We start from the raw sequence: 16,114 nt of genomic DNA on the forward strand, positions 1-16,114 counted from the left end.
ATTTTTGAATTATAAATATAGATATCCCCAAATATAATATTTGGCTTAGGCAGATATATCCAAATACTGCCTTTTTGTAACAATTCACTTTTTCCATTACTTCCGTATAATTTCCTGCTCTCTTTCTTATAGATATTTTCAACATATAATTCATTTATCTTCATTTTAGGATACTATGCCAGTGCTCTAATTGCTTAGACTCTCCCCTATGCTCCAAAAAATGTCAAACTAAGATTCCCAAAGACTGAATGCTGTTTAGAATACATTCCATTCCTAGCAATAGAGCCCATCTTGTTTCTGAGATGCAGCAATGATGCAATCCCCTTTTCAAATTCTCCAACCAACATATATTAGCAGTTAGAGAACATTCAACTACCTTCTCTTTTTATATTTGTTGATGATGCTTGCCAACCTGCAATTTTCTTCACGGGGGAGCTATGCCTATTCTAAACCCACACTAACAAAGGATAAGAGAGAAATGAAAAAAGGGAAATGATATTCTGAAACATCCAGATACTGCTCTGGTCTTTTGCCCTTAAATTCTCAGGTTCCCCGTCTCAGCTTTTCTCAATAAATATTTATGAGGGTTTCAAATGTGTTACTCACTCATATTATGTACTTTTTTATCAGTGGATATGCCACGAAGAGTGACCAAACTCTGTATTGCAGTTACCTTAAGCCAGTTTAGTTAATGTCATATCATATATAACAGGCTCAACTGTATATGGAGGAAAGAATATGCTAAAATGTGCAAAAAAAAAAAAAAACCATACTAGTGAAATCAGAGTCTGTCTGTCTTAACCTTATTTTTCAGAACATCTTTAAACTTGAGGAATGCAGTTTGACCACAGGACTTCTTAAGGAGGGAAACAGGAATCACCTTAAGAGATGAGAGTTTCATTATTCTATCTCTCTCCCTACACCATCCTTTGGGCCTGATGCCTCTTCACAATGCCCTCTGCTCCAAGTGTCAGTCCTTGAAGTTGGTTCTGTAGTGTACATATGTGTGTGTGTTGTTAGTATATATAATTTTGCTTTTATGATGTTGGCAGAAGAAGAAGCCTACTAATTTTATTCAGCATGATGATAGGCCCTAACATCTTAATTATTTTTCATGTTGTGAGTAATTTATTATTCATTGGGTATCTTCCCTGTAAATCTTGTCCTCCCTCTGTAAGATTTTTCTTTGGTGTCCAACAAAGGGTTTCATTGCAATAAGAATCAAGGTGTGTCTATGTTCTTACCCAGAGCTCAAACAATGCCAGCCTTCCAGACCAGCCCAAGAGTTTGGGGTGGGGAAACAGAGTCATTATAGAACATCTTCATTCCTCTGCCCAGAAAGCACCAGAGTTATCACCCATGCCCTCCTAAAAAGGCATCTTGAAGCACATCTTGCTGCAGAGACAAATTCAGAACCCAGAAGACTAGGACTAAAATCAAATTTCATCTGGGTTCGTGTGCAAGAAAGACCTGAAGGAATGGATTGGCTCCTTTTCAGGAACATCTGCCTTTTGATCATTTTAATGGTAAGTAGAATTTAAAGGCCTAGGGAAGGAAATGCAGCCTTAAGGCCTTATCTCTTCTGTCAGTTGTCAGAGTTTCTATATGGGATTTATTCCATTTTTAAACCTGTTCCTATAAAAAAGAGTTCTATGAGTTCAGCCTATGGTGACTTCAAAGGACTCTCCATGCTTGAGGGACCAAATGCCATAGAAAAGCAGGGTGAGAATTTGGCTGAACTAGACTTCAATGGCGTCACAGACATAATCTAATTCAGATTAAATGCCGTAACAATTCTAAAACTTATAATCAGAAACAAAATTATTTTCCATTTTCTTTTATTTATACTTAAACCAAAACCCTACATGTGTAGGGAAGTAAGTTGGTCAAGCCCATTTCTTTTATACAGTTATTTCCCTGTGAGTTTGTTTCAAGGCGAAGTAATGTTAGCTATCTCAAAATTACATTGTAACTAACCATGAAATATTTAAGTCATACGAGAATTTTTTCCTATCAGAAATGGCTAAAGAAAGTGAAGAAAACCAAGCCATCAAGATGAACCCTATCTGGGATTATTAAAGCATTCCTACAGTCCAGGAAGGAACTATTTAGATGATATATTTATTTAAAATAAACATGGAATTTTGGTTATTATACTACTTTCCTCCTTTGGTGCTCAAAGCATAAAGTGCTTTCCAGATAGGTATCACGTATAGCAAGTGTCCTACCCTTGAAAAAGGTAAGGGAGCTTCTAATTCTGGATTCCTAGAGGAACAGAGATCAGGTCGGTCAATTCACCAAACTATGCCAATTCAATTAGAAAAAAATCTATTTTTAAAAATCAATTAAGGGGTGCCTGGAGAGCTCAGTCAGTTAAGAATCCAACTTTTGATCTCGGCTCATGTCATGATCTCATGGTTCATGGGATGGAGCCCCGCTTGGGATTCTCTCTCTCCCTCTCTCTCTCTCTGAACCTCCTCCTGCACGCTCGCTTGCTCTCTCTTTTTATTTCTTTCTTTCTCTCTCTTTCTGAAAATAAACATTTAAAGAAAATTAGATTACATTAGACATAAGTCTATTGAATGTCAAATGACAGAACAATTCAGTCAAAAGGGTTAAAAAATAAAGGGAATGATAAGAAGAGGGAATTATTAGGAAAATTGGACATTTTTTTCAAAGCAAACAAAGGCAAATACCCTATTTTTGGCTGCCTCTCAGTCTCCTAGGAATGTCCACAGTGATGCTATGACATGACCTTGGAAAATGATTTCCACCATATTCTCTGGCAAGTGGCTCTATATAGGATTTATCTTGAACATCAGTTCTAAAAGGCAGAGGGCAGCCAATGTTAGGGAGATAAGGGAACACATTGCTGTCCACTTGCCCTGGCAGGTGCCATTCTTCTGGAATTTACAATTCCCTGAGCTTCCAAAGTGGTGCAGCAGCCTAACACTGCCAAAGGTCACACAGCCCAAACTTGGAAGGAAACAGCGGTAGAACATTCCGTTCTCTGAGCTTGGGAGACAGATTATTAAATAAGACCGTTTTTGAAAAATATTTGTCAACTGAAAAACTCCAAATAGAAGTGTGATGCCCTGTAATAATGATCATTATTTATTTTCATTACAAAAGGAAAGAATCTGATTCAATTTTTAATAGAAATTAAGAATCATCAGTTTAGACCTATTGTTATATTTCTATGGGTTATCTCCATGCCTTTCAACTCAGACAAATCTTTTGTTTTTGTAAGGAAAACTCATTGCATGTATCAAGATTTTAAAGGGTACTTCTGAGCATTAAATTTTGCCTCCTATTCTCCGCATAGGCATGTTTTATGACCATTTAATTTTATTGAGTTCATTTTTCTTCTCCTTGATCTTAAAAGGGTATTATATTTCAGATTCTCAGCATCTCTCTTAGGTAGTATTGATTTATTATCCTTACTAATTTTCAGGTTTTTGATACTTAATTTCCCCCTACTCCCCACTGATACTAAAGTATTTGTGTTTTGCATTTCTTAGTAATTGTGATAGACTTAAGGTATTTTCTATTTCTAATAGATTTTTTAACGTATCACTTAATAACTTTTGCAATTAGGAAGTAGAAACTTCTAGAATGTTTCAAGATTAGAACAAGTTAAGGAAAGTCAATATAATATTATGGATGTTGTGGAAAATAGGCACACCTAGTTGTCTTTTGTTTCTTGAACTCTGCCCTTTTTTCATTAACTAAATCAAAGGCTATCTGGGCATCATTGCAGGTCACACTAATGAGGGTGTGGCAGCTTCTCAGAGATGGGTACTTTATGTCATCTATATCTCATCCACAAGGTACTTTAAACACGATTTTGACTGGCATGATCTATAAATGGTACCCAAAACTCAAGAGTACAATAGGGTGTCCCATTTTATCATGTAAGCCCTTTGGCATCGTCTTCCTAAGGATGCTCATCATGTTCTCCTGTAAAATGGATTGAGGTAGTCAGGTACAGTCAACACTGAACTGAGACTCAGAAGCCTCAGGGTTGAGTCACAGCTTCCCCTCAAAGGGGCTGTGTACCTTTGGCCAAAGCACCCAACCTTTCAGGGCCTCATCGTGCCCCATGTCAGGAAACACTGTTAGACATGATGTCACTAAGCTCCTGCCAATGCAGAAACTCTGAGATTCTTTAGTTACCTCTACTGAAGAGTTATGTAGCAGAAGTTTGCATCTGGCTCACAAATAGTATTTTCATAACTTTAGTCGAAGAATCTACAGATTTGGGTCATGCTGGGGATTGTATAGGTTTTACTAAGAAAGAATCACTTAAGGCAGTAAGTGAGCTGTAAGAGACCTGTATTCTATCCAGTAGATGATATCATAAAAAACAGCTATGTAGTTTCTATCAGATAAGAATTTTGGGGTACCTATGGTGATCATATGCTACCTATGAGATGTAAACACTTCAACTAAGTATTCTTGCTCTTGGAAAATAAAGCAGGTAGGTAGCTAAGCATATAAATATTATCTCACTGTAAGTTGAAAACAGACACCAAAATTTAAAAACATATTTAGAACTAACCTAGCCACTTATCAATTTAGTTCTCACATAAAACAATGTGATTCTGCCATATAGGACAGTCATTTGTTTTTTATTTTATTGTCAGACAAATCTCTACGTGTATAGACTTATGGGAACACCACCACTAACAACCACCACAACAAAAACACATTATCTGATTTTGGTTTTCATTTGTGCTAAATAGAATATCCTAAGTAGCATTAAGTGACTGGTTTTAATACTGCTTGTTACAAAAACCTTGACGTCCCACTTTGGCCAAAGCTGTATCCTATCCATGCTTCTTTTACATTGTCTATTACACTCTAGTATCTTTTTTCACTTACCTGCTTTCCTCCCTCTTTCAACATGTAACACTAAAGGTTCCATGGAAGCAAATCTCACCTCTATTATTTTTGTTGTTGTCAATATAACTGACTAGAGAATTACAATGTATACTTTAATCCCAGTAGGCAAATCTTTATTTTTGCCTTCAGATTCCTACAAACTTCACATTGGGCTACAAGAAAATGTATATCCCAGGAGATATCTAGTATTATTACCATAACATGACCTGTGATTTTAATAGAGTCTTCTCAATAACATCTACCTTGCAGATATTATGTAGATGTAGTTGTAGGATAAAAATCCTGCCCTGAAAATATTTCATGGTTCTTGAGACTCAATGATGTTTTCCCTTTTACAAAGATATTTTTCTTTTTTAGAGAACTTCTCAATCCTGAGTAGTAGCTGCCTCCTTTTTAGTCCCCAAGTATCCAGGCAGGAGTTCCTTACAAAGTAATGAAACTGCTGTTTGAGTTGCAGGGATACTTCCTTCCCTTTCCCAAGTGGGAGCGCAGCTGGAATATTGGAATATTTCACACACAGAGAACACCTCTGATGAAAGGGTTTCTGGAAGGAGTGACCTGAGTGAAACCTTCAGATATGACCTGCATGAGAAATATTTGCCTTTCCTTTCTACCTGGAAAATTACACAGCTTATAAACTAAAATGCCACTACTTGATATACCTTCAATTATAAACAAAAGTGGTATAATTAGGCTTGAACTTGGCATCTCTGACATATCCCTATGAGGATACCAATTGCTTTACTCAATTATTTTTATAAGTATTATTCAGGAGAGAACTGCTTATTAATAAGTTAGTCTGAGGTGTGCAAATGACTTCAAAAACTGACTTCAAAAAGGTAAGTCACAAAAATGAAAAACATCCTGGTTCAGTAGCTACTACTTTAAATACACTCAGCATGGAAAAGAATGGTATGTAGTCTAATATTGCAGTTAGTACACATAATGACTTAGATTCCAATATCTTGTATAAAATCACCGTATTTTCTGTAGGAGAAAGTACTGACAAGGAAAAACAGGCCCCAGAAAAACTTCAGTAATTTGCCAAAAGTTAGATGGCCACTGGATATTGTATATATAACCTATTATTCTCCCTAGAATGGGTACATCATAACAGGTTGGAATGTGTCTCCCACAGAAAAAAAAAACAGTACCTGTCACATAATATGTATCAATGAAAAATCTTAAATGAATGGATGGATTTTGTTTCTAATGCATCTTTCTAACCAAGTCACTTCTCCATATTTCCCACTTACCAGCTAATAGGCAACTTTAATGTGGTTTAGTGAGCTATGAAGCCAGCTTGATGGTTTAAAATGGAGACAACCAAGGAGTTGGATCTCAGGGATTTGGTCTGGAACTGCATGCTCATTTCACCCCCCTTACACTACAAAACATTTTACGGCTAACAAAGTCATTTCACACGCATAACAAAAGTCCTAAAGGATAAACAGAAGTAACCTCATTTTACAAATAAACTTTAGGACATAAATGATTCATAAATGTACCATAAGTGGTACAGTTGTAATTTGAACCGAATATTACACGTCCAAAACTTTGTCCACTCTTCCTGATTTGACTCCTTCTCTCAACTGGGCCAATGCTGTATCCCATCCATGCTTTTTTTTTACAGGTCTGTAACATTCCAGTATCTTTTTATATCTGCTTTCCTCTTTCTTTGAACGTGAGAGCCCTTTCTGGGCAGATACTCTATCTTAGTTTTCATTCTGGGAGAGTAAGTAGCATGGGTGCATATGTTTTAGCTTCTGAGGCACATTTATATTGCCAGAAAAAGGCCTATTCAGGTTACTTCAGTTAATTCAATTTACTGTAAGGACGTCCAAAGAAAAAAGGAAGATGGGAAACCTTCTCATCAACTAGGCCACAGAGAGCATAGCACACCCAGGATACCAAACATCTCTCTGGGTTATTTCTGCTCCCTCAACTGCAGGTGCCTCTAACTCCCTTTTTCATGTACTCCACCATCATGGTAACTAGTTCAACAGTCTCCATTTTGTGTGATGCCTTTTAGCCAGGCCCTCAGACCAAACCACACCTTAGAATGGTGCGTGACCTACATAGGCTCCAAAATGGCGACTTTTATAGGCAAGGAATTTCTGCAATTATCCAGGAGCCCATAACTATTCTGCACAGTTTAATTGAGGTTCACACAGTTAGGCTACTGTGTGCAACTTAGGAAGACAATGTCATTTCATGTTTCTTCCAATACACCCATTCCCAGATATGGAAAGTGAGGAGCCTCCTGAGAGGGCTCATGATTTCATAGGGCCTGAGAATAAAACCTGCAGAGTTCCTGCAAGAACACCTGTCCTTAAAGGGACAGGATTTGGAGAGCGTGGCTACTGGGACCCTCATCAGTAGAGCCAGCTGAGTAGGAAGCAGAAATACCAGATGTGTACCACCTCCAACAGGCACGATATAAGTTCTCCTAGATAAGAACCGGGGATCTAACGTTGCAACCTCCCGAAATTAAAAAACAAAAATGTCGGGGACAGCAAGAGGATGAAAAGGAGCTTCTACTCACAGATTCGCAGGGCAACCATGGATCATTGCTATCCTTCAGTTGAGCTGGGTTCTGTAAAGAGGACAAGAGCAAATAAAATCAACTCCAAACACTCCTTTTATCCCTTTAAACTGAGGACTAAACAGGTTGATGTGGCTAATTTCAAGTCTTTAAAAATGAGTGACTAGTACTTTTATATGACAGGGTGTGCTGTGAACATACCCTCTAAAGCACAGAAGAAAACTCTTTCACTTTTCTTCCTCTTTATGAACACACTGTGCATTTCCTGTGCCTGTCACTTTCACACTTTTTGCTCGTTTTAGATCAGAACCTGAAACAGAGAGAGGAGGAGATTTATCCAAGGTCACATAGCTGGTAAACAAAGTCAAGACATGTCCTCAGTTCTTCTGCCTCCAATGTGTCTAAGCCACATTGCTTTTTATGAAGCTAAACTATAATTTAGTGCTACATATCCATTTTGAGACAGAAACTATTTGACTTAGAAATATACACAGATTTGGGGTGCCGGGGTGGCTCAGTCAGTTGAGTGTCTGACTCTTGATTTTGGCTCAGGTCATGATCTCACGGCTCATGAGTTCAAGCCCTGTGTCGGGCTCTGCACTGACAGCATGGAGCCTGCTTGGGATTTTCTCTCTCCTCTCTCTGCCTCTTTCTCTCTCTCTCTTTCAAAAACAAATAAATAAATAATTGAAAAAAGAAATATACACAGATTTCAGAAACTTGATATCAGCCTAATTGCTGCGATAACAATAATCTTCATTTGGGGTACACATATCCCTGAGATACATGATCATGCTTCTCATGTATCCCTGAGATACATGATCATACTTATACAGAGGTATAAGTGCACAGATAGTTTTAAATGAATCATTCACTACATACTCAGCTTCCACATATATATTCTTTCCTTAAGTCAACATGATGAACATGTACCTGAACCTGAAGTATCAAGCTGACCTCTCCCAAATCTCCCTTTAAAAAAAGTCACACCTCTCACACATGGCAAACATTGCTAGGTTGCACTGCAATGGATTGCAAAAGTATCCGGGGCACTGAGCCAACCAATAATTCAAAATATCCATATCAGAACTGAGAAAGAATTGACTCTAAAACTCATAGTGTCCTCTTACAAGTCATATGATCTTCAATTATTTATTTTGAACAAAAGAGGACCCAATAGGGTTGCCAGTGTATAGGTCATTATAATCATTATAACTCATTTTTAACGATAGATGAAACATTATTAAAAATTCTCAAAAATTAAAAATACTGTAAAAACGTTACTCTCCGTGGCAATGTTAATGTTCAAAATTGTCTGCTATTGCAAGATCACTTATAAGAACGCAATAAATCCAAAGATTTATTTTGGAAATATAAAGAAAGAAGATGAAAGTAAAATTTTGTTCTCTTAAATTTTACACATATATTCTATTTCTTCAAAGATTTTAAAATATTTTTAAACACTAAAGCCTCTGGCAGATTCATGATTAGCAATAAATTCCAGATCACCACTCAGCAAAAGTAAAATATCTATTGTGTCCTCCTTTTAGACCAGAACAAGACTTTCACTTACAACATATATCTCCATGTAACTTCCCATACCTGCACAATTTGAAGCACAAAAGGCTCCATAATGATCGATCTTACATTTTTCATCTAGTCTGTATATGTGGTAGAACTAATTTTATGAACACAAAACATTAAATAAGAGACAGTGATAAATTACAAATATTATTTTGTCCTCCTTTTTTTTTGAAAATGTTCATTTTTTTTAATGTTTATTTGTTTTTGAAGGAAAGAGACAGAGTGTGAGTGGGGGAGGGGCAGAGAGAGAGGGAGACACAGAATCCGAAACAGGCTTCAGGCTCTGAGCTGTCAGCACAGAGCCCGACGCAGGGCTCGAACCCACAAACTGCAAGATCATGACCTGAGCTGAAGTCGGATGCTTAACCGACTGAGCCACCCAGGTGCCCCTGTCTTCCTTTTTTAAATCACCCAAGGATTTGCAAAGTAAACACAGATTACAAACAAAACCAACTTCTAGGTTTCAAACAAAGCTTATTATTTCATTTTTCTTAAATAGATAGACCTGTGGCAAAAATCAAGTGTAATAAGACCTTAATCATCCCACAGATCCAGCATATGGCCCTGTCTGTAGGAGGCAGTCCCCTCTAGCTGTTTTATCCTCATGCCAATGTATTTGCAAGGAGTAGAGTTGAAGTCACTGCTCCCCAACTGGTTTTCTAATCTATCATCTGTCCATTTGTCCAAAACCACAATTTAGTCACATTGACGCTAAAAGTCCTATGGTGCCTTGGTGGCTCAGTCGGTTAAGCGTTCAACTTCGGCTGAGGGTATGATCTCATGGTTTGTGAGTTCCAGTCCCGTGTGGGGCTCTGTGCTGCACTAACAGCACAGAGCCTGCTTCAGATTCTCTGTCTCACTCTCCCTTTGCCCCTCCCCCGCTCACACACACACACACACACACACACACACACTCTCTCTCTCTCTCTCTCTCTCTCTCTCTCTTTCTCTCAAAAGTAAATAAGTAAACATTAAAAAAAAAAAGTCCTATGGTGCAAATGCCTGATAAATGATTTTAGTCATTCTCTCAGGTGCTGCTAATCAAATAGTTATTTTCTCATTGAAATTTATCATACTTACAATTAGATCAGTGTTTTACAGATCAGGTAAAAAGTAGAAAAGAAATCTCACAAAATTACTATTTAAGGCATGGGAAAGTCTAAGATATCACTTAAAATTAGGGAGAGAAAATTCTCCATAAGATAAGGAACAAGCCCTGTAAGTCCCAGAAGTGTGTCTGAGTGCACGCGGAAGGCAGCCCACCCATTCAGAGGCTGCTCCAAGTTCAGTGCTTAACCAAGAGCAGGGATAGTGAGTGACCACATGCATATCATGAACCAAAAGAAAAGATATCAAAAGCCACCATGAAATAATTTCTCTCAAAGAACTGTGTGGATTATTTCATACACCTGTGTCTCTGCATATATTTTTCCCTTTACATCTTCTACATTTTTAGTAATGCCACCCTCGATTTTTGCAAGGCTTAATATCTTTATCAATTTTATAGTGATGGTCTATTCATTTCTACAACAAACACTTACTGCATGCCTAGTCACTGGGCATTCTGATAGGAGAGGGTAGGAACATGATCCCCAAAATCCCAACTTTCTTGGAACATGTAGAGTAGTGGACAGGTACAGATAACAGAGAAGTAAATGGTTAACTTTTCAAAATAACATCAGACACTGAAAAAGTGCTGGGAAGACTCTTACAGAGGAAGATGTAACAATGATGGATTTGACAACCATTGACAAAGGGTGGCCATGGATGCTGACTGAGCTTGGGCATGGGGGACTCCAGTATATCTCACTAAGAAAGAGACAGGGCCAGTGTTGTGAAAATCAGAAGGTTGATGGGATGCCTGGGTGGCTCAGTCGGTTGAGCGTCGGACTTTGGCTCAGGTCATGATTTCACAGCTCGTGGGTTCAAGCCCCATGTTGGCTTCTGTGCTGACAGCTCAGAGCCTGGAGCCTACTTCAGATTCTGTGTCTCCCCCTCTCTCTGCCCTTCTCCCACTCATGCTCTCTCAAAAATAAACATTAAAAATTTTTATTAGAAAGAAAGAAAGAAAGAAAGAAAGAAAGAAAGAAAGAAAGAAAGAAAGAAAATCAGAAGTTTGAGCTTTCCCAGCAGTGATTCAGTAACCTGAGACAAGGGAGCACTTGAGTCCTAGAACAGAGAGCATCAGGGACAGAGATAAAGGACAGAGCTGGGAGAAGGGCAGGGCCAAATCAGATAGAGCCTCTTTGCTATGAAGAGGCTATGAAGGCAGTCTAAATTCCATTCTAATGGCCATGGGAAGTTGCCTTGCAAGTTTGAAGCAAGGGAGTGACTCAATCCAATTTGTGGTATTTTTAATTTTTTTTTTTAATTTTCAATTTTGAGAGAGGGGGGCAGGCACAGAGAGAAGGAGAGACAGACCATCAGTGCAGAGCCCCAGGCGGGGCTCGAACCTGAGCTGAAATCAAGAGTCAGACACTTAACCAACTGTACCACTCAGGCGGCACCCCAATCCAAATTGTGTTTTATAAAGATTGCCTTGGCTATCATGTCGTATTTTATTTGCCTCTTGCAAAAAAGTCTGTGATATGGCCCCTAAGCTATTTTACCTTATATACATAATATCAGATTTAAATAAGGTTTGTATTTGATAACTTCTTCAAACTGTAGTACCAATCTTAAGATAATTGGGGATAACTAGTTAGGAAAGAGTCTTAACGAGAATAGATTTGGTACTCCTAAGGAACATATCTAAAAGCTATACGTTATACTCCACAATAAACATGTTTGTATAATAGTTTTCAGTGGAGATGCACTTAATCAGTTAACAATAAATAAGCTTCTATGCAAGCAAGAAAGCTTTTCCAACTTTTCTTTAAACGCAAGTGCAATGACATGATTGTCTATGTAGAAAATCGAAAAGAATTGACAAGACAATTCCTGGAACTAATAAGCAATTACAACAAGGTTGCAGGATACGAGGTTAATATACAAAAGTCAAATGCTTTTTAATATACCAGCAATGAACAAGTGGAATTTGAAATTTAAAACACAATACCATTTAAATTAATACCCCCCCAAATTAAACTGTTAGGTATCAATCTAACAAAATATATACAAGGTATACATGAGAAATTCTAGAAAAACTAAATAGAGACCTATTCCATGTTTGAGAGAGAGAGAAGAGAAGTAGAGGGAAGGGAGAAAATAGAGACAGGTGGGAAGCTGAAGATGAGGAACAAGAATCTCTTAACATGAGATGAGGGCTCACGTGCCTGGCTCACCAACCTTCCGGCATCCACCGAGGCAGTGCTTCCAGTTAACCTCCCGCTGGAGGACAGTGCTTGACAATCACGTATCAGAGTTTAACGTACAGCACTATCCGTTCTCTGTTTTCCAAACATCTCAATGACCTGAATGGAAGCTACCTACTAAAGTGATATATAAGGCAACCTTCGAAATATATGATGTCTTTATGTATTCATTGATGTGGAACTCTACCACAATAATCACTGAATGAAAAAAACAAATTACCAAATGGTGTATTATAATATAATTCTCCTTTGGTCAAAAAAAAAATATTACAACTTATGTGAGTATGTGTTTTTGGAAGAAAAAAAAAAAGCCTGAAAGGAATTCTCCAAATATTAGCAGTGGCAATCTCCAAGTAGTGGGATTTAGTGGGATTTTTACTTGTCCTTACCCTCTTTCCAGAATCATCTAATTTTCTAACACCAAAAAACCTGACTCTCAAGGGACATTATTTAGTATGAAATAAAACATCTTTCACACCCAAATAAAACCATCTTCTATTAAATACTGAACTTCTTTTCTATGTCTAGATATTTTGCTGATATCTAGTAAAAGTACACGTGAGGAAGAAAGTGAATTAAGAAGAAACACGATGCCCTACTGCCAAATTTCTAATATGCATTTTTTCCCTTCCTGGGCTCAGGTGCCATTCCAAATCCCCACCACACACCCATTCCCTCTTATACCCCCGCACACACACACATACCTGCAGATCTGCTCTGCACCCTGCCTACCTGTCCTAGTCTCTCTCCAGTCTCTCCCTGTTTCACTCTGTTCCCTGACTCACCAGAGTTCACAATAGTACCTTATCATCTCCCTGAATCTCCAGTCAGCCTTGGTAACAATCCCCAACCAGAGGACAGCCCTAACATTCCTTCTCTTCCCGCTCCTAGGCTGTCGAGTTCTACTTTATTTTTTTTAACGTTTATTTATTTTTGAGACAGAGAGAGACAGAGCATGAGCGGGGGAGGGGCAGAGAGCGAGGGAGACACAGAATCCGAAACAGGCTCCAGGCTCTGAGCTGTCAGCACAGAGCCCGACGCGGGGCTCCAACCCACGGACCGCGAGATCATGACCTGAGCTGAAGTCGGACGCTTAACCGACTGAGCCAGCCACCCAGGCGCCCCATGTCAAGTTCTACTTTAAAAAAGGCTCAAAACTGGGGCACCTGGGTGGCTCAGTCGGTTGAGCATCCGACTTCGGCTCAGGTCATGATCTTGCAGTCCATGAGTTCGAGCCCTGTATCGGGCTCTGTGCTGACAGCTCAGAGCCTGGAGCCTGCTTCGGATTCTGTGTCTCCCTCTCTCTCTGCCCCTCCCCCGCTCATGCTCTGTCTCCCTCACTCTCAAAAATGAATAAATGCTAAAAAAAAAAAAAAAGTTAAAAAAAAAGGCTCAAAACAGATGGCCTGCACATCATATTCTTGCTTCCTCATCTCAGTTGGTCTTCAAACTCTTCATCAACTACAGACTAATAGTTGCTTGCCTCTGTTTCTAGCCTTCTGTGCTCAAGTGTTCCCTAACATTTATGGCATGAGTTGGCTTCCTGTCACTTTCCTTCACCCTTCCCAATTCTTCTCACTCCAACCCCACAAAATTGTGGAACAGGTATGTGCATAATTTTCCTCTAATTATGCCTCAAAATGATTTCTCTCTTCATTGAATTCTTCTGATCTTTTGTATCAAAGGAAGAAACAATCTACCTCATTACCAAGTCTCTTTTATTCACATTTTGATCCAGCCATTCCTATTCTCTTTTAATCACAATTGTAACTGTTCCTTGATTTCTTTCCTCTCCCTTTCTCCTTTTTCCTCCTATCACTTTTTCTCCACAGCCCCCTTCTCCTCTGCCTTTAGATCGTATATTTGGTCATGATTTCCCAACATTAAAAAAATATGCCTTGAGATGGCTCAGTCAGTTAAGCATCCAACTGTTGATTTCAGCTCAGGTCATGATCTCTTGGTTCATGGGATCGAGCCTGCATTGGGCTCTGCGCTAACAGCTGACAGTGCAGATCCTGTTTGGGATTCTCTCTCTCCTTCTCTCTCTGCCCCTCCTCTCTCTCCCTCTCTCTCTCTCTCTCAAAATAAATAAACTTAAAAAATATATCTTGATCTAATTAACCCCTCAAACTATATCTTACCTCCCACATTTCTTTTATCTCCTAACTGAAAGTGTAATCTACAATTACTATTTCCACTTTCTCAATAACTCATTCCTTGACTCCCATGATTTGGCATATGTCACCAGCAAAAGTTAGCAATGACCCATGACCTTCTCGGTTCCCATTCTCCTTCACCTTGCTATGCACATTAACCATCAAATATTCCCTCTTTGTCTAACCTCTTATCATTCCACTCCAGAGATTCTGTTTCCTCTCTTATTACTTCTCCACCTGCTTATCCAATCTCTCCTTTCTGAACTCAGCTTCCTTGTCAACCCACCACAACCACCACAATCACCACCACTTTGTAGCATTCTGACACCAAGAGAATCCGCTCTGAGCCACAGCCTGGTCCCCTGATTCTCTATTCCCTTGGGCTCTTGGAGCCCTCTGCTTTTAGACTTCTTCTTTCTGTACCCTGCACAGATATGAGCATTTCCCATAAGATTCTGTTCCTTGCCTACTTCACTTACCTTACACCATTGCATGTAATAGCCATATTTCCTTTAACTTCAAATAACACTCGTGTTTGGATAAATTCTTCTTTAGCTTTTCTATCTATCTCAAATTTTAGAATCACATTAAAAATTTACAAAAATAAAATGAACATCAGACAGCCTCTCACTGCAGTGACATTCTCCTGCTGAATTTTCTGTTTCTATGACTAGCACTCCAATTGTCCGTGAAAGCCAAGCTTACACCATCTGACCTTTCCCCTCCTGGCATCCCATGGTCCATAAGCCCTACCAGTTCTTTGGAAATGTTTCTATCTTCTCTCCTTTCCAGTGCCACTTCAACACTGATGTTGGTGTTCTAAGTATGCCTTACCTCAGCAATTGCTAATTCTTACATGTCTTGACTTCAAGTGCTTTTCCTTTACATTCCACCCTTTGTATCGATGCTGTGTATTACACACACTACTTTTGTCACTCTTACTCTCTTATCCAATGAAGTTCAAACTCCTTAATCTGCTACATAAAGCACTTCATGATATGTCTCCAAACTGAGATTCCAAACCTTGTTTCCCATGTCTCTTTACTACTACTTTCCAGCTAATAATATTATTTATCATTTCTGGAACATCCAAAAGTGCCCTGTGTTCATGTTTTACTCTGGCTGAAATTTTCCTTTTTATCAATTCTTCTTATCAAAGCAGCTTCATCCTTGAGAGCCCTTACAGTCCCTAGTCTCCTACAAGTCCTTACCAAAATTCACTTTGATCACTTGAGTTGTCTGCTATACCCATCCATCAAGCCCATCGGTGCCTCCATTAAAGCATATATCCTAACCTGTCTTGCTGTAATTATGTGTTTTTTCTTCCCTAAAAGTGTAAAAGCCTTTGGAGGGCAAAGAGCCTGTATTATTCATTTTGTATTACCCATGCTTATTCTATATTATTAACAAAATGTGGATTTAAGAAATGAATTAACAAAAGAAGATTGTCAATGGTTTTATGACAGTTTCCCTTAAATTATGCACTTTTTGCTAATGTTGTACCTTCTATAACAGGTGGTGCTAGAAGTAAACAGCGAATTTATTGTTGAGGTAATGTATATTAAAACTGTTTTCTCAATTTAAATTGAAAGAAAAGTGGAATTTTCTAA

At 38.6% G+C, this 16,114-nt stretch overlaps 2 protein-coding genes across 4 annotated transcripts in view; one reads left to right on the top strand and one right to left on the bottom strand.

Moving 5' to 3' along the window:
• The window catches only part of DSC1 (desmocollin 1), a 357,277-nt gene that overhangs the window by 233,096 nt on the left and 108,067 nt on the right, over positions 1-16,114 (bottom strand). For all 3 annotated transcript variants that reach the window (XM_047828394.1, XM_047828396.1, XM_047828397.1), the window contains one exon: positions 7,451-7,501. In XM_047828394.1, coding sequence (XP_047684350.1) covers positions 7,451-7,501 — 51 coding nt within the window. The remainder of the gene's footprint in view (positions 1-7,450; positions 7,502-16,114) is intronic.
• The window catches only part of DSG4 (desmoglein 4), a 30,193-nt gene continuing 29,349 nt past the window's right edge, over positions 15,271-16,114 (top strand). Inside the window, 2 exon segments of the mRNA XM_047828178.1 lie at positions 15,271-15,327; positions 16,020-16,055. Of these exon segments, the coding sequence (XP_047684134.1) occupies positions 15,271-15,327; positions 16,020-16,055 (93 nt within the window).

Source organism: Prionailurus viverrinus, chromosome D3 (genome assembly GCF_022837055.1).
Source record: "Prionailurus viverrinus isolate Anna chromosome D3, UM_Priviv_1.0, whole genome shotgun sequence".
Taxonomy (NCBI): domain Eukaryota; kingdom Metazoa; phylum Chordata; class Mammalia; order Carnivora; family Felidae; genus Prionailurus; species Prionailurus viverrinus.